We start from the raw sequence: 17,857 nt of genomic DNA, 5'->3' as shown, positions 1-17,857 counted from the left end.
TTTAATTCTATATGAAAGGCTGAAGACATGAAAAGGTTAGATTTAATAGAATAATATTGAAGTCGTAGATCGAAGTCTTAACCCACCTGTTTGTTATAAGTTATAACATTATGAACATCATCCATCACATCCATTGTTCTATAACGATAAGATAAACTGCGCATTTTAGCATAATGTTAACTATAATAGGACGAACCAATAAAAATAATATAGTACCTACATAAAAAGAAACAAGTATTGATTAAATACCGCTTATCCAAGCCTTAAAATTATTTTTAAGAAATTAATTCGTTTGGACAGCGACAAAAGTGCGCCAATAACTTCCATGAAAGAGATAGAATAGTATGGCGAAGCACGTCTCGGTTCTATAGATTAGTGCCAAAACCGCAACAATAAATCGCTACATGATATCTGTCTGTCAAATTAGTGAGGTTATGTTATGTTCGTGTGTTATTGTCTTGTCGACCAGTTCTTTTAGAAATTATTTCTTAATTCGTTAAATACATATAATCAAATCATTCACTCTTCTAATTGTTACCTATTTCAGCTATAGTAAAATGGAGGAGTCTCAGTTCGACTCCACTTTAGGTGGAACGGAACATCTGCCTAATTCAGCGAATAGTTTAAAGTTTGCCTCTTCTAGAAGTATAGAAATCGCAGCAATGACCGAGAGCATCTTTAGGCCAAGTAATACTAAACTTATATTCCAATCCCTACCCGTTCACATGCGGCGTCGCGTTATGAGTCACAACTGTAAACGGCTGCCAAGAAAACTAAGAGAAGGCCACTTAGAACAGCTGAAAAAAAGCGGACTACCGCCAAAACAAAAGCGACCTTCGAGAAAATACAGGCGACGACCTGCGAATCTCCTAGAGGAATATAACAGGAGGCAAAAACGAAATATTTGGTTAGAAACCCACATATGGCATGCTAAGAGATTCCATATGATTGAGCGCTGGGGACACAGACTAGCTCATGCTCCTTGTGATAAAGCCTTCAGGGCTTGCTATCGAGCAAGTTCAGCCCACTGCCTCTTACAAGATATTTCATATTATACCCCCATTAAAGTCACTGGACGGCCAGAATATATTCAAGAAATGTTTAGTTGTTTATCCACTCCAGTAACTGGACTTGGAATATGTGCTAAAGCTTATATGACAGGCAACAGAGAAGGAACAATCCACATGTACAAAGCTAACTCTTATCCTTATGGATACATTGGAAAAGTAACCTTCATTTGGGTTCCTAGTGACAGCTCTGCCAGAACTTTATGGCTGTTTGTACATCCTGCACAAGCTAATCAAATAGAATCAGTTTTAGCTGATTTATTATGCTCTGATATAAAGAGCTCAAATAATGAAATCCCAGAAAAAAGGCGAAAGCTTGTAAACAATTACTCTGAGCAAGTAAAAATCAAAGTACTCCCTGGAATATTCAACAGATTTCGATTGACTGGACCTAACAGTCATGCTGTGTTAGCTCATAGCCTCAAATCTGTAGACAACATTGAAAAACTGAAATCAAGTCAATGGCTGTCTTGTCTAAACCAAAAATCTGAATTATACTTGAAAGAAAATCATGACTATTGGCAAGATATCAAATATTGCAGCTCTCCATCCCAGCTTTCTTCAAGACTAATTCTTGGGTTGGTTGTACGGGACCCCCGCTTGAGTCGACCTTCCAAAAGAACAAAAGCACAGACTGAAAATAATGATCAAATTAGTGTTAAATCTTTATTACATTTCCCAAAATCAATATCACATTCACCACTCTGGGATACAAATGCACATGAGGCCATCAAGACAAACAAATTGTCAAATCTACAGTTCACTAACCATGTCAGAAAAACTCAGCTGGTACCTGGAACAGTTTATTTGGAGGATCCAGCAGTGCAAAGTGTTCCAGTTGTACTGGTACAGAGACCAGGCTCCCAAGAGTCAATTTACAAAAAACTTGGTAAGTGTAAAATACAAAACAAAATTCGCAAAATGGTAGTTGATTTTTTAAAATGTAGATAGCATTAAGGTTTTTATCATTTTTTCAGGTTATGGAAGTGGCTGGGACATAATAGTGCCTTCAGGATATGGTGTACCATTTTGGCACACATTTATTATGTTTGGAGGCAGATCTGGTGGTTTGCGAGAAACAGAAAGCCTGGCTTTCGAAATGGGTGAATGCTACATGCCTCCAGACTCAAATGCTGGGAGAGAAGAAGAAAAAAGAATAGAATCTGAGCTCAGGGAGAGGTATTTTAAACTACCTCCTAGTAAGAGAGTTAATTATACAAAACTGGCTGTGAACAGTCCATTTATACCCCCATGGAAAGTGTTACTGAAGGACTGGAGTAACACAACTGTTGAAGATTTCTTTATATTGCGTAATAAAAAGCTTTTGGATACTCTACAGGTAACATGCAAATTACAACTAGCTATCTTAAGATGCACTCTAGGGGAGTAACAAAATGTCTGTGGTACACCCAAGTGAACTATGTAGGTGGAACATAGGCAGAGGCCCCTTCACTCACATTGTTGGCAAAATCAAGTCATATATTTTACTATGGAAATATTACAGTAAAATATATAAGACTTTTCATGTTGCTTTTTTTTTTTTGACGTGACTTATTGTAGATTTGCCGCAGATGGCATTAACTACTTGGCCGGACAAATGGGGAGCGCTGAAGGCTCTCACCCGGTACAACGTTTAAGACAACAGGCCTGAGGGTGCCCAGTTGGGCGCGAACCTCGGCTCAGGGCGTCGTCTGAGAGGAAAAATATTTGAAAGAATTAATCGACCCTAGTGGGTCGATAGCGATAAGCGCTGAATGAGGGAAATCGTCGACCACGCCGGCGGGGTCGGTATCGGGGTCCTGAAGTGTTTGGTGTCGCGAGCTGATTGGCTGCCTCTATGGCTAGAGTAATCGGGTCGTCGGGATCGTATATTACGTCCTTCGGACGCCGATACTTTTCAGTACCGTCCCTAAGCGGGATGTATTCGGAAGCCGCAACTACCAGGGTTTTCATGTTGCCAACACACATAAAATGCAGGCTTTTCTATTTTCTTGACAAAAATAATCAACAAAAGTCAATGTGGAAATTACCTCAACAAATAATGCATTCCTCCTTATATCGTCATAAGTTAACTTAGTGAACTTTTGCTCATTCTAGGACTGCCTAAAACAGAAAAAGAAATTACCGGAAATGGAACACGCGGCTCAATGCTTGGTTGCAGTGTACATACAAATGCATGGTAAAGGCAATCTTAAACGTCATGCACTGATGTGCTTACCACAATCAGGTGACATAGGCGACATCAAAAATCTATTTGAGCCCCACCATGCGGATCCACACGAGAAACTTAGAAAACAAAAACGAACACTACACTTAAAGAATTTAAAACAATGGAGACGACAGCGAGTGAAGCTAAGGAAGAAAGGTGTATTGGTAAGAATATCACAAAAAAATTATAAAGTTTCCACTTTGAAAAATTGCATTAACATTGTTGTTTTATTTCAGACTGTTAACAAAACTCAAAAGATTTGTAAAAAGGTACCCTCAGAGTATGTAAAGAGCATGAGAGAGCTGTGGGTTCCCTCTAACACGCAAACTGTGCGACATTCCGCCGCCCGAGAGATTGTTGGCTACTTGTCACAGGGTGCATTCAGCTTCTCGGAAGCTAAAAGCTGTGGTATAGGCTACATACCATATATTGCGTTAAGCACACTATTAAAAAGTGGCCATAATCAAATTCTTATACGTAATACTTCCTCTAGAAAATATAGACTGGCTGATTTACATATAGTGAAATCAGGATAAGGCAGAAAATAAAACTGTTGTACTTCAAAATAATGTTTTATTTCCATCCTCGTGAACATCCTTACATAATCTAGTCAGAAAAACCTAGCTTAGGTTCCGTTTTCACTTTGTGATGAACAAACGATACCAAAAATACTATTTTCCATTATTTCATTTTCTAGTAATCATCATAGTCAAAAAATTGATACAGTTTTCGTATACACAACGATAAATAGATGAACACTGTTATCTCGATACAATACTTAAAAAGTGAATCTTACTGATATTCCATTTTGGTTTCAGAGTCAACATTTACACTACTCATGAACATCACAAAGAACTTAAATGCTTATTTGTACAACTCGCCTGCAGTCCCGCTCACGGTACTGTCCGTAGGCCGCCTTTAAATTGAATGAGCATTTGACAAATTACTGTATTGTCTGGAACATTCTCTATCTTCAACGTACAGTCTACGATATCCCACAAGTGGTGGATGCCGTGCAAGCACCAGTCCTATATCTTGGAACGCTTCCTGGCTATGGCGTCTTCGACGGCCTTCAACTGTTTGAGAAGCTCTTCCCTCCTGGACACAGACTTCTTGCTCGCTGGAACCCCGCTCACTGGAGACGTAGCCGACCGTTTCTTGCCAGATTCTGAACAAGAAATAACTGTTACAGTGCTGAAATGAACTATGTCAACCAATTTAAGGGATTAAAATAGTAGGACACTTACCTTTATCACTTGGGACTTCTTTTTTGTTCGGAATAGTGACTGCCGCGGCTACAGCACTCTTGGCATTCAACCTGCAAGTATTCCTTCAGTTAAAATCTTCTTCACACGTCAGTATTATTATTAACATACAAATCTTGCGCTACCTCATTCTCCATCCTTTGTTAGTAAAAGCACTTAACACACCAAACGTAAACTGTTTGTACGTTTCCGATAAAAAAAAACTTAGAAAATTACAAAGCCACGTAAACAAAAATCAAAATTGTTCTAAATACCTCAGAATAAATATTTTAATTTTAGATTAGATTACTTGTTAACGAAAAAAACCAAAGGACATGCGGTGCTATAGACAAAGTTAGTAAAGCTAGGTCGACATATGTACCACTGTAGCGTATCTTGTCATCATATCCGCAGCGTATGGAAAACGCTTATAACGGTTATGACAAGCGTCGTGATAAGAATATAGTAATCAGATCAGGAAAATCCATACTATAATTATGAATGTCCGATATTCTTCCAAGCATAATACAATCGACAGATTTAGATGAAAATTGGCACATACGTTTAGTGTCATGCGGATACTCGCGCACGCGGGATTGGCCCGCAAGTTTGCGCTTCAGGTAGTTTTCTACTGGTAACGGTACAGTCGTGTTATATAGATTTTCTTACTATTTAGATGTGACGAAGTCGCGGACGATAAGTGAATACATATATGTGCACCCAGGTACAATTTAGCATGAAATAACTAACCTCGGCCTCGCAGCCGCATTGAGCAGGCGCGCGTGTCTCGCCCGCCGTGCGCCCGAGCTGCCCGAAGACGACGACGACCGAGACTCGCTCTCAGACTCGCTCGACGACGATGTTGTCTCTGTTATGGAAAAAAGAGAGAAGGATAAAAAATGTGCCATACCCCGACTACTACTGACTATTACTGAAGACTGCCTTCTTATCGTATGGGTTGTGAGGTGGAATACCAACCTCATCAACCCTGGTGTCAGGGTTATTACTGAGCCTCCAAAGGCCCCTGACATGGCTCATGTAACGACTACTTACTTACATCACTAAGTAGTAACCGGGACCAACGGCTTAACGTGCTTTCCTAAGCACGGATCATCGCACTTTCGGACAATCAGGTGATCAGCCTGTAATGTCCTAACCAAACCAGGGATTACAAAGTGTTTTTTGTGATGTATCCCCACCGAGACTCGAAGCCGGGGCCTCCGGATCGTGAGCCCAACGCTCAACCACTGGACCACGGAAGCTGATACTGAAGACTGTTAGAATAGGCTCGTTTTCAACTAGTGAAATCACTTTTTACTAAACGTCAAAACACAAAATTACTATGGAATTTGTATGAAAACGCACACTGACGTCATAGGAAAACGTGATAAAATGTCGGACTTATTATTCCTGGTACGTTACTAGTAATACAAAATAGCTTACCTGATCCTGATCCCGAAGAAGACGATCTGGAGTACTTCTTTCTGTCTCTATTTCGGCTCGACGCTTTGGTACGTCCGTATGGGTCAACTTCCTCCTGTAAAGAAATATGTTTTATTATTTGCTTATCTCAATGTCTTGTACGATGAAAACCAAAGATTTACGATGGTGTCACCTCGCCCAGGTATTTAAAAGCTGTTAAATTCTTGTGGCTTATTTATTACAAGGCGCCTAAGGCAGGCGGGTAAATACTTGTGCCTTGTACCTACTATGTTGACGTTGTCACTATATCGCCATAACATCGAAATGAAACGACGCTGTCTAAACGATGCTTCTTCTAAACTTTATAACGATTAAACTTAGTACCTCGCTTTATGAGGTGTCTTCCACTGAACTGGATCGGAGCGAGAAGACGCTTTGTCGCTTTCATTATGATTGGTCGAGTCCGTACATCTCTCGTCTACTACCATAGAGGACCAGGTACAGGTGTACCTGCCCGTGCTCGAGTCCGTTTGAGTGGGAGGCACGTGGTGTACCTTGTGGCGGTGCGAGGCGGGCGGCGGCGGGTTGGCGGCCAGCTGGCGCGCGGCGGCGGGCGAGGGCGCGCGGCGGCGCGGCGCGGGCGGGTTCATGGCCGTGGCGCGCGCGCTCGCCATGCGCCGCTCGCGCACGATCACCGACGGCGACAGCCTGCGCACACGCACCACGCTTGTACCATACCGCCATACACATTATTCAACATATCCAATCTACCCGGTGCTGTGGGTAAATTCCTAATAAAAAAGTCGGATAAAATACATAATCTAACTTCTGATTCTAATGCAATTAATTGAATGGTCCATTAAATGCGTTTTGATCTACCTCGTGTGTAAGTATATTAGAATGATAAAATTGCTTGCATTTTGATATTTAAAATACACGAAAATATTTGTTTTAGTCAATGCACTATTATAAGTCAATCCTACACAAAGTAAATAACTATTGAGCTACATTTACAGTAATTCATGCAGGACGCCGTATCATGAGCTCGCTAGCAGCCGAAGCTCTAAAGAGATCATGAACAGCAGGCTGTAAATGTCGTCTATGCACTTCGATTTTAATTTATGCGGCCGATTTCCAGATACAATAGTTAAACAATAGGGTTTAAATTTTAAAAGAACTTCGAAAAATCAAAAAAGGGCTTCAGGAGATTCTAATCTAATTAAAATTCAATGCAAAACTCTACGATACGGGGTACTAAACTCACCTCTGCCTGGACGACGAAGAGGCCCTCCTCTTGCGGCGCGCACTGGGCGAACGAGAGCTTCGTGAACTGGAATTTGAAGAGCTGCGGGGTCAACGGGAGCCGGCGGGGAGGGGGAACATACACGCATTCACACGCAAATACACGCAAACACACGCACGCAGACACAAACACACGCACGCACGCACACGTCCGCACACGTTCAAATTGAAGCGAGTCCCAATGATGAAGACGCATGCAAATGTTAATGAGAGATGAGTTTCGTTTATGTCAGTGTGGAACACCAAAACACCGAATGTTACAGTTATGATAGCGAAACCAACGGCCAGAGGAGGGGGGACCAAGCATGATGGAAATTTGGAATTAGTAATTTTGAAACATTTGTTCAATTTTCTTTTAGGGTTGTCTGTCTGTATTTGAGATTGGGTCAAGGTTGCCTGTATAGAAAATGTCTTCTTCTTTTCAACGCGATAAGAATAATTTTGCTGCTGGACATATTTAGGGGATTCTCTTATGAAACAATTAGTCCTTTAGTCTCTTTGTACAGGTGAAAATATTTTATTATTCCAACAACTTTACTATATTTGAACATTCTGCTTATTTGGTGCAACATCCAAACTTAAAATGGACATCGAATCAAAAATCTACCTCATTAACATAATTTCGTAACTATACATGCCTAAAGCCTGTAGATTGTGGCCTAGTTCAAATAAACTGCAAATTGATACAGGTGCTAATACGAATAGTGACTTACTATGACAGCAACATAGGGTCCAATTTCGACACCCAAAATCGTCGCTCACCGTCAAGAACTGGACTTTTTTTGTTCTTTTATAATCCCTAGTCAGCCACGGATCTAAGAGGCGACCCTATTCGGCCTCGCCTTTATAATATCAAAGTGAAGAAGTAAGGATATAATGCCTCCATTACTCGTAAATAAATGTAAGGGCGAATCATAATGGATTTCCACCAGAGCAGTGAAGATAAAAGATAAAGATAATTTATTTGCTTAAACATGAGTAATATAAATACAGATGACAGTGTTCACATTATAAGTTCTTCATGTTTGCCTTGCGGCGCACAAAATTTTAAGTAAGTATACTAGTATAATATTGAAAAATCGACAAAAAAGGAGAGATGTGCTGAATCAATCACGGCGTGCGTGAGAACGAGAGAGAAGCTCTGTTGCTCTCTTCCTCGCAGCTAATGATCGATTGCATATTTGCGCTCGTCTCCACTCGCTCCGTTTTGGTGAAAACCCATTTCAATGCCTTGATCATACACTCGGTGCGTATAAACACTACACACATTACTCGCTACGTGTAATCAAGGTATTATAGTCCGTGGTACGAGTACTCGTAGGGAGCCTCACAGTCTCTTAGATCCGAGGCTGTGGTACCAGAGTACAGATATAGGACAGTGGTGCGTGAGGTACCTGTCGGAGGAGTAGGACTCGTCGGTGGAGGGCGGGCGGCGGCGGCGCGCGGCGGGCTCGGCGCGCATCCAGGGGTCGGCCCAGTCGTCGGGGCGCTCGCGCGGCCGCGACGAGCGCTCGCGCCGCTCCACCTCCGCGCGCTGCACGATCACCTCGCGCGACGACCGCACGCGGCGCTGCTGTGGACGGCGGCGGCGGATTGCTCAGGCATATAATATACAATAACAGATGGGACAATAGGATAGTTTCCAACCAGTCAAATCACTTTTTACTAAACGTCAAAACACGAAATTTGTACTATGGAATTTGTATGAAGAACCAACCTGTGACGTCATAGAAAATCGTGATAAAATGTCGCGCTTATTATTACATTTTTCTTTATTAAAATTCACAAACAAGTTAAATAGAAAGAACAAGTTTTTTGTCACCTTCAGATCTGTCTTTATTTAGTAATTAGAATTTCATAATTTATCTTTGACTTAGGAAACTACCCAATTACAACACCATGGAAACTGGTCATGAGTGAGCCATGTGTATGAGCGTGTTTACCTTATGGTAGGCCTCCTCGGGCCCGACGGGGGCGGCGGCGCGCTCGTCGTAGTGCGGCGGGCGCTCGTACATGCGTTCCCGCTCGTACATTCGCTCGCGGTCGTAGTATCGCTCCCGCTCGTCGATAGGCGGCCGGCCCGGGAACCGTCCGCGGTACATCGGCCCGTATGGTCTGTGGGACAAATTAATGTCATAATCATTGATGTGCCGTTCCGTTCCAGTAAAAAAGCGCAACACTCATGTAAATGGGACCAGAGTACAAGAACGAACAGGTCAGTGCGCTTACTATTAAAGAGTTTTTACAACGGGAACATTCCCGGGAACAGCACACCACTGGTTAAAAGCTGCATATAATTATATCCGATATGGGTAAAAGTTAATCAGCCCAGCAGCCCAGCCCATTTGTCGCTCTCCAAGCACTCCCCTGAACGCTTCAGAATCATGATGCGGCGGCATGTCGTGGTAATGCGCATGCACGCGGCGCGTACTCCAGTTTCTAACTCGAGTGAGTGCCACAAGTTACCTGAATGCTTCAGGGTCGCGATGCGGCGGCAAGTCGTGGTGGTGCGCATGCGCGGCATGCGCGGCGTGCGGCACGTGCGGCGCGTGCGGCGGCGACGCGCCCACGGCGGCGGCCGCGTACGCCAGCTCCGCGTCCGGGTCGTGCACCACGCCGCCCACAGACAAATGCAGCTTCTTCTCTTCAAAGTCCATGTCTTGTTCCTTACGCTTGTTCGCTATTCGGAGCATCTGTCGGTTGAAATGGAATACGCCCTAGTAAGACCCGGTTTGTCTGACACAATATTTTATATGAAGTTTGAAATTGAGTTAAAAGGATATTGGGCCTTATGACCATCATAGAAGAATTTGATTTTATAACTTTAGAATACAATTGGGTAGTATCCTATAAATCAATCTATGAACCCCCATGCAAAATTTGAGACTTATAGCGTTTGTAGTTTCTGACATTTTGTGAGTGGCATTTCGCTTTGTAGGTATGTATGTAGATGTAGATCTTCAGGTAGGTAAGCGGACACCGTGAAAAACGGGATAATGCTAGGGTGATGATGATGTATGTATGTATGTATGTAGATTATGCTTGATTATGTATAATAGATATTATAAAGGTTTTCGTACACGAACCTCCTTGGCAGTCCTCAGGCCGCGCTCCCAGGCGGACTCGGGCGGCGCCGTGTCGCGCGGCGGCGGGTACGAGCCCCCGGCCGGCACACCGCGCACCACGTCGAACATGTTGTAGTTGCCCTTGTCTGTCACGCCCGGGTGGAGGAACCTGGCGGTGGGACAACAGTATCTTGTTACCATGTATTCACACAACAATTAAAAACAATACAAACACATGATTTATAAATAAGACACCTCAGCACTCAGAGGTACCCAACAGCAGCATTGCCTTTCTAAATTGCCAAACTTCCCTTTGGCAAAAATAACAAATGATAGAAGTGAGACTTATTTAGTGTGGTTCATCTTTCTATCTATATTCAAACAGGTATTCTGCGGCCGAATCGGCCTCAGGAAACGTCACATCTTATCTTTCATTCTTCATGCAGTGCCATGGAAGGCCAGGCCAGGAGGAGCCAGTCTTCTTCATGGGTAACACTTGCATTATCTAGCTTTTAGTCTATAAAGTAGCGCATAGTATAATGCTTCATTCAATATTAGCACTTGGTTCGATTTCGCCGAATTATAATTACAAAGAAAAACGGGAATATTTGATCTATGGGCTGCATGTGCAAACACCTTACCTGCAACTGACGCCCCAGGTGCAAGCGCCCCGCGAAAAGAACCGGCAGACAGGACGCGGCTCGCTCTCCTCGGGCCGGCGCTCCGCCTCGTCAGAGACTTCTCCCTCCTCTAGCGATGATCCGCGCGAACGCTTTCCCGCCTTTACGTCCTCTACTTAGAACAAATATGATTATCAACTCAAAATATATAACTTGATATGCCTTGTAATAATAAAAATATGTGTAATAGAAATGTCCCAGCTACAGGTTTGACTGACAAGCCCAATAATCGGCCCTAAAAAGTCACACTTTTCAAGTCAAATTTAATCACAAAAATCATTGATGATCCAACCCAATTTAACACTGTCAAATGATAGTATTTACAACATTATTTCAAAAATATTAAAAGTTGAGGGAGCTTACTTTCATTTTCATTCAAATTCCTGTTAGATAAGATTTTTGAACTACACTACTATTCTAACATGTTATGGTAAATGTCACGTCTTAGTATGTGATAGAGATAAGATTACTTATTAAATATTACTACCATTGCTCTGTTTTCTTAAATCCATCAATTATACCTTTTTCCTCGCCCTGGATGTCTGTGTCGCCGTTAGACTGTTCCCTGGGTTTGGGATCAATACATTCTCCCTCCTCAGCTTCAAAGTCCAGCTGCTCCTCCCCATCTTCTGTGTTGCTAGTCTTTTCTTGTGGTACCTACGAAAATTAAAGTTCATATCACAATTCTGGTCAATTATGGAACATGTTAAACACAATCCCTTTTAAATGAGATCTGTTTTTAAATAAAAGGACCATATTTAAAGAAATTAACTTAAATTGTCGTAATGTTTAAGCCTAATGAATCATTAATGCAAAATAAGTTATAATTATGATTACCATATTTATTCCAAATGGGTATATAATTTATTTGATAAAAAATTTGAATTTATTAATGCAACAGTTTTACAAATTAGCTACTTACATAATTGGTTAATTACCTACCAAATGCCTAGGCCGCAAATGGAAATGGAATTGGCCTTTGATAGACAAGAATGGAGAATGCTACACCGACAGGAGCATGGCTCTTAAATTAGTGATAACCTACCAAATATATGTACACTATGTCATTTTTCTCTTACCTTTTCAAACTTTGGTGTGTCAACTTTTCCACCGTCAGACTTGGGTGAAGACTGTGTGCTACCATTACCATTTACTTTCACATCTTGCTTGCTTTTTGGGGACCTATCTGGTGATTTGGGCTGCAAGGAAATTATTAAAAACTATTAGCCTGGTGTACTTGTGTTTTCTAGCCTATCATACATGTTAATGCTTTAATAATATGATACAAATACAAATCAAAGATATTGAAATATCTTACATAAATAATACAAACCTTGCTATCTTTCGTGTCATCTGCTCCAGAATCTAAGTCGGATACATCTGACAGATCCTCATGACTAATATTGAGATCCTTCCCATCTGGCTTGTCACTAGTTTCTGATTTACCCCTTGACTTTCTATCTTCTTGATCTGATTCCATTTCACCTGATTTGGAGACAATGAGAATTTTAGAAACATTGATAATCAAGTGAAGAATTATGATCGGACATTATTGTATGTAGTAATTGTACCTACCTTCCGATATCTCTTCAGTAGCAGGGTCTTTATTGCTAGATCTCTTGTTATAAGAAGAGCTCCTACTTCTACTAGACCGACTAGAATCAGATCGGCTTCTTCTTGAAACTGCAACCATCTTCTGTTCGGCTTTAGTATGCCTCCTCCACTTGTCTTTAGGACTCCACTCATCCTTCTTCACTGACACAGGTGATGACCGGGATGAGATCCTATCGGGGGAAGGGCTAGGGGACCGTGAAGTCTGATCTCGATTTCTAGAAGGTGAAGTGGGTTGTGATGCAGAATCAGGGGAGGCCGGTCGGGAACTAGGCTCTGGTGAACCAGGACCTGATCTTACTGAACTGCTAGGACTTTGAGGTGTTTTTGGACCCTCGCCACCTGAAGGGGCAGAGTACTGCTCCCTGTTATCTGGTGAACCTATATTTGATCCAGTGTCACTAGGTGACTTTGGGCCATCAGGGGACTTGGGGGCGGCAGGGGAGGTTGGCATAGAATTTTCTGGTGAGTTTATGTCTGAGTGGGCTCCACTCAAGTTATCGGGAGAGCGTTGGGGCTTATCAGATTCTGGTGAACGTATTGAGGACTGAGAATGACTTTCTGGTGAAGGGGATCGGGGCCCTTCAGATCTAGGTGACTGAGGAGGAGGAGACGCTGGGGGTGACCCAGGTCTGGAACCGGACGGTGAACCTGGTGGTGACGCCGGAGGTGACCGTGGAGGTGACTTTGCATCTTTTTTGGAACCTTCACTTCTATCTGAAGATGAACTACGTCGACTTCTGGAGCTTGAGCTGCTACTACTTGATGAGGATTTAGTATCCCCAGAGCCATCTCGTGAATCTTCAGAATCCATTCCTGGGAACAGATTGCAATATTTGGTGAAGGTTTAACAATTAATTTACAGATACCCAGCCCAAAAAGCACTCCTGGAGTATTATTGCTCTTGTCCACAACATTAGGTATCCATTGTTAGTTATTCCACACATGTTCAACAAGAAAAAATAAATAAAAATTAAGTGTTATTGCTTCAAAACTTAATACTGATTCTTCCTTTTCAGTTTTTTTTACTCAGGGCGTATCCCAAGTGTCATTTTAATGCTCGATTTTCAATGAAAGAAAACAAAGGCATGGCATTTTTTCTGAACTTATTCTAACATTACTTTTAACTGTATAGATTACAAAGGATAATTATTTCTATAATCGTTCGTAATCTAGGTCGAAGTCACCTGTAATTCTACTTCTGATGTATATTGAAGACACATCCAGCCTTACCTTGAAGACGACGGCTCGACGCCAGAAACGATGGCACTTTATAACACTTTTCATATTGCAAAGACTTTCAACTTTTATATTCACAACACAAACTAAACTCGGGTCTGTCACATATACTTGTGAGCAACTTTTTTAACTTTTGTAAACGATAAACTGACGATAACTTAGTAAAATCAACACTACTTCAACATGGCTGTGATACAAGAGGAAATATGAACATAATAAATAATCACTTCCAGTACATCCGTAGGGTTAACTTACGCCCTTACCTTAACTGAGATGGATTAGACGATAAATATCTTGATGGAATTATAAAGTTTATTATAAAATCCTTTTAATTTGCGCCGCAACAAGCTTTTCTCGTCATCGCACGCAGTCGTCAAAACCATAGACTAAATAAAATTATTTTAGTATTGCTTATAGCAGGAGTGGCAGGAGTGGGGCTAATCTCAGAACAATAACTAAAGCATAGAAGGAAGGCTAAAATAGCAACAGAACTCTATAATTCTGCTCTACTTTATCTTACGGAACCGGCGTAATGTTAGACAAAGACGCATATACAAAAATTGTTTCGTAATTTCGTAGGTTGTCACAAGTTTTTCATTGCCTAGTGTGGGGTTTCACTTTACTAATATGTCGATAAAATTAAATTTACTTACAATTAATGTCGATAAATTTTTTTTACAAGATTTCTTTTTGTAGGATGCAATTATCTTCTTCTTGATGAAAGGAGACTCTGTCTCTGATAGGTAAGTATCTAACCATTTTTGGATTATATTGTCTGGTTTATATTAGTTTGGAGCTGCAGCTCACATTCAGGAAGGAAAGAAAATAGCCAACTGTTATCGTTTCATCGGTAAGTATTTTGTAATATTCGAATTTATTTATGATGTCATCCGCCGTGCACTGGTGTCGATCGACGTGCCGTGCAAATTGGAACCGCCGGGTCTAAGCCGCACAGACGGTAAGAGGCCCGATGGGCTCACGCCATAGACATAGAAAAGAGTATGGACTGGAAATACCTACAGAAAAAACGTGCCACTCTGTAAACATAAAATGGCGGTCTTTACTAGGGCTACAAGCTGTTTCAATACTAGGATTACCATACTCGTACCTACTAGATATAGCATTATACTTAAAAAAAAATACGGCATACAAGTATTCATAAGAGAACAGAAAGGGAAAGTAAAAGGTAGGTAGGTGGTGTACTGTATCTTTCGTGTAAAACTTGTAAGTATTGTATGTTGTGTGCAATAAAGTATATTTGTATTTGTAAAGGAAGGTTTAGTCAAGATTTATCTAAGTCGCTTACACAAATCTATAACATTCATTACATTCTTTATTGGGCGCAGTTCGTATCAACCTGGAGTGTTGGAGTAGGAGTAAATAAGAACAGGAGGTAAAATGAAATATAAATTAGATCGTAAATCTGTTCATTAGCAAGTATTTATTTTACACGTTATTAATTATGTACATTATATTTACAATAAATACAAATTTATTAATTTCTAAACAGTGTCAATTTGTTTAGAAACTGTCTTTGTGACACCCTGTCACATTGACTTTTTTTTTCATTAAGTCGTTTGATCTTGAGGCGTGTCTTGTTCAGCTTTTCTTTTAAATTTTTCATCTCGTCTTCTTGAACTGACTGAAATAAAGTTTAATAATAATGTTAAAATAGTGTATGTACAAAATAATCTATAAAAATAAAAGTAAAATATATCTGATTTAAGTGCATTGTGCAGCTGGTTGAATTATACACTCTATATATGTATATCATGATAAAAATATAAAAAGAAAATTATTTGATATACCTTTTCATGTAAATCCAGTCGACACTTTTGGATTTAATATCTGAAATCAAAGATAATAATCATTTACTTATATAAAACGTGTACAACTCATAATTGTTTAGACATAAAACAACTACAGACTTAGTATATACTAAGTTTATTAAGTACATAATAATATGTAGTTGAATGATAGATAATATAAACGTGTTGTGATAACATGATACAAATATCTTATCTATCTAGCCAGCAGTGAGATGATGCAAGCTAGGCTGAAATTTAAATATAAATTTAAACACCATTTCATCTGTCTGATCTATAATGTTCAATGTAGGAATAGCATCGTCTCGAAGACGCCTCCACTTTGAATTAGGAACACACATAAATGAATCCGCAGTAAAATGTTTCGAGCAAATACGGCTGTACTTATTTGGAATCCAATTTCGTCTATTAATGCGAATTATCCATTCTTTCTCTTTGTTATCGTCTACAGGAAATCTAAAAATTAAAAGTATCGATAATTTTAGTACATCACTATGGACAATCAACATAACCTCAAATCAATTCCGTATTCATCGATGAAACGTATAATATAATGGATATCTCAAATATTTTATGCTACAAATCTATTCAGCAAAACATATTACTTTCCTAAAATTGTTCAGCAGTTCACATTTCACTAGAAAATTACAAAAAACTTACCGATGAAACGACAGAAGTTGTTGGCTATTTTCTTTTCTTCCTGAATGTGAGCTGCAGCCCCATACCACACAAGACATAATGTCACAGAGTCGAGACACTCAATTATTTGATATAAATAAAAGTTTCTTTCCATTTATTTGGAAAAATATTGTTAAATTATCACTTAAAACAATCTGAACACAAGACACTCGTAAACAAAGTTCACGCGACCGTGTCAAATAGTTCGGTAAATATAAGTAAAATCTTCTTATGTATGTTACTATGTATTTGGCCGAATTAAAATGAGTCCAATAGGTCCAAATGACATTTCATGTTGTGACAACCTCGGAAAAAATGAAGCAAAGAGCGAATCATTTGTCCTTTTCTCACTCATAGTTTGTGTCGTAAGCTAGAAGAGAGCCGGTTTATAGTTTCTGAATTCTTATTTTAGCCTTCCTTCTATGCTTTAGTTATTGTTCTGAGGGGCTAATTTATAAATGAATGAATTTGTAGCGCCCTCTATATTTTGAAAAACTTAATTGAACATTCATTGAAATTCTTAAAAAAATGTTAGGGTAGGTATTAATAAATATGATTTATAACGCCTTATTTGTTTCGTTCCATATTTACCTCAGAAAAATAAAAAAACACGAACTCTAATGAACTTTTCAGGCGACATTCCCCAATTATAAATATAGATGGCGCTGTCCAACACTTTCTTCGTATAACATTATAATATCAAGCATTTTTTTATACGTGTCTCTGCCATAACATTATATTTTTGAATAATTATAAACCCATGTAAAGAGAATATTAGTAAGTACGTGTTGGACAGCGCTATTTTTTTTCGAACGTAGCCTGGAAAATCTCTCATTGTGGAACGAAACACAAAAGGAGTTATAAATATCCTAATATTTTTAAATGAATTTGAATAATTTATAGATAAATATTCTATGAGGGACTTTCCACGTTCACGTTCCCCAAAAAAATATTGATGGGACTGTACAGAGTCGCCTTCATTAAATTTAAACTTCTAATTTCATGGATAACATATGTATCTTTTATCTTTATTGATTTTTTATATAAATGATGGCCTTTGTTATTACACCCAGGCTCAACACATCTGCCACCTATTATTAAACTGATCAAAATAAAGAGAAGAATTATAAGTACGCTGCGCCATTTATATTTTTTTTTTGGAAACGTAATTTGCAAAATCCTTCATTTCGTTTTCATTAAGTGTTAGTTACTTGTTAAAAACACTAGATGGCGTGCTGCATACTATTGATAAGTAGACAAGACAACCTATTCTGATCACTGTCGTTCAAAAACATTGACCATAAATCTCAGTGTTGCCATACTAAAAAATTACACGAATTTAAAAAAACAACAACAATCGATCGATTTATAAAAGAAATAATAAAAAAGTTTATTTAGGTAAATATTTATTTTGTCACTCTTTACCACCACCAGGAATCCTACATTTCTACATCTTTGCTTTTTTTTCTTTGTCCTATCGGTCCTATCCAAGGACCAAGTTCTTTGAAAAAAAA

General features: G+C 39.7%; 2 protein-coding genes and 1 long non-coding RNA gene across 10 annotated transcripts; 1 reads left to right on the top strand and 2 right to left on the bottom strand.

The window, feature by feature from the left end:
* The first annotated feature begins 419 nt into the window (after positions 1-419).
* LOC126372297 (ribonucleases P/MRP protein subunit POP1) lies at positions 420-3,842 on the top strand. Its single transcript, XM_050017986.1, has 4 exons — positions 420-1,956; positions 2,045-2,406; positions 3,165-3,440; positions 3,513-3,842. Exons 1-4 carry the CDS (start codon positions 558-560, stop codon positions 3,810-3,812), a joined length of 2,337 nt encoding a protein of 778 aa, XP_049873943.1. The 5' UTR covers positions 420-557; the 3' UTR covers positions 3,813-3,842.
* On the bottom strand, positions 3,836-14,218 carry LOC126372291 (zinc finger CCCH domain-containing protein 18-like). 8 transcript variants are annotated; one of them, XM_050017968.1, is made up of 16 exons: positions 14,103-14,218; positions 12,565-13,416; positions 12,323-12,474; positions 12,069-12,188; positions 11,511-11,646; positions 10,951-11,104; positions 10,325-10,478; positions 9,711-9,937; positions 9,188-9,359; positions 8,639-8,817; positions 7,207-7,287; positions 6,497-6,650; positions 5,964-6,057; positions 5,271-5,388; positions 4,524-4,594; positions 3,836-4,444 (listed from the first exon to the last, which is right to left on the bottom strand). In XM_050017968.1, the coding sequence occupies exons 2-16, from the start codon at positions 13,412-13,414 to the stop codon at positions 4,305-4,307; spliced, it is 2,802 nt and encodes a 933-aa protein (XP_049873925.1). In that variant the 5' UTR covers positions 13,415-13,416; positions 14,103-14,218; the 3' UTR covers positions 3,836-4,304. The 8 variants fall into 8 exon arrangements, with proteins under 8 accessions (XP_049873925.1, XP_049873924.1, XP_049873930.1 ...); XM_050017967.1 differs by having other exon boundaries at positions 13,834-14,211; XM_050017973.1 differs by having other exon boundaries at positions 7,207-7,272; positions 13,834-14,211.
* A 69-nt stretch (positions 14,219-14,287) lies between these two features.
* LOC126372326 (uncharacterized) lies at positions 14,288-16,782 on the bottom strand. Its single transcript, XR_007567146.1, has 3 exons — positions 16,326-16,782; positions 15,648-15,687; positions 14,288-15,481 (listed from the first exon to the last, which is right to left on the bottom strand). It is a non-coding gene; the product is annotated as an uncharacterized LOC126372326 (long non-coding RNA).
* Between the last annotated feature and the right edge of the window lie 1,075 nt (positions 16,783-17,857).

This window comes from Pectinophora gossypiella, chromosome 14, assembly GCF_024362695.1.
Source record: "Pectinophora gossypiella chromosome 14, ilPecGoss1.1, whole genome shotgun sequence".
Lineage (NCBI taxonomy): Eukaryota > Metazoa > Arthropoda > Insecta > Lepidoptera > Gelechiidae > Pectinophora > Pectinophora gossypiella.
This window is presented reverse-complemented; position numbering and strand designations above follow the sequence as displayed.

Coding starts and splice junctions, on each gene's coding strand:
- LOC126372297 (XM_050017986.1), top strand. CDS start 558: ATGGAGGAGTCTCAGTTCGACTCCACTTTAGGTGGAACGGAACATCTG. Junction 2,407..3,164: donor AGCTTTTGGATACTCTACAG/GTAACATGCAAA, acceptor TGCTCATTCTAG/GACTGCCTAAAACAGAAAAA. Junction 3,441..3,512: donor TAAGGAAGAAAGGTGTATTG/GTAAGAATATCA, acceptor GTTTTATTTCAG/ACTGTTAACAAAACTCAAAA.
- LOC126372291 (XM_050017968.1), bottom strand. CDS start 13,414: ATGGATTCTGAAGATTCACGAGATGGCTCTGGGGATACTAAATCCTCA. Junction 9,360..9,710: donor CGCGACCCTGAAGCATTCAG/GTAACTTGTGGC, acceptor TTTGTCCCACAG/ACCATACGGGCCGATGTACC. Junction 7,288..8,638: donor GAGTCCTACTCCTCCGACAG/GTACCTCACGCA, acceptor TTGACCCCGCAG/CTCTTCAAATTCCAGTTCAC.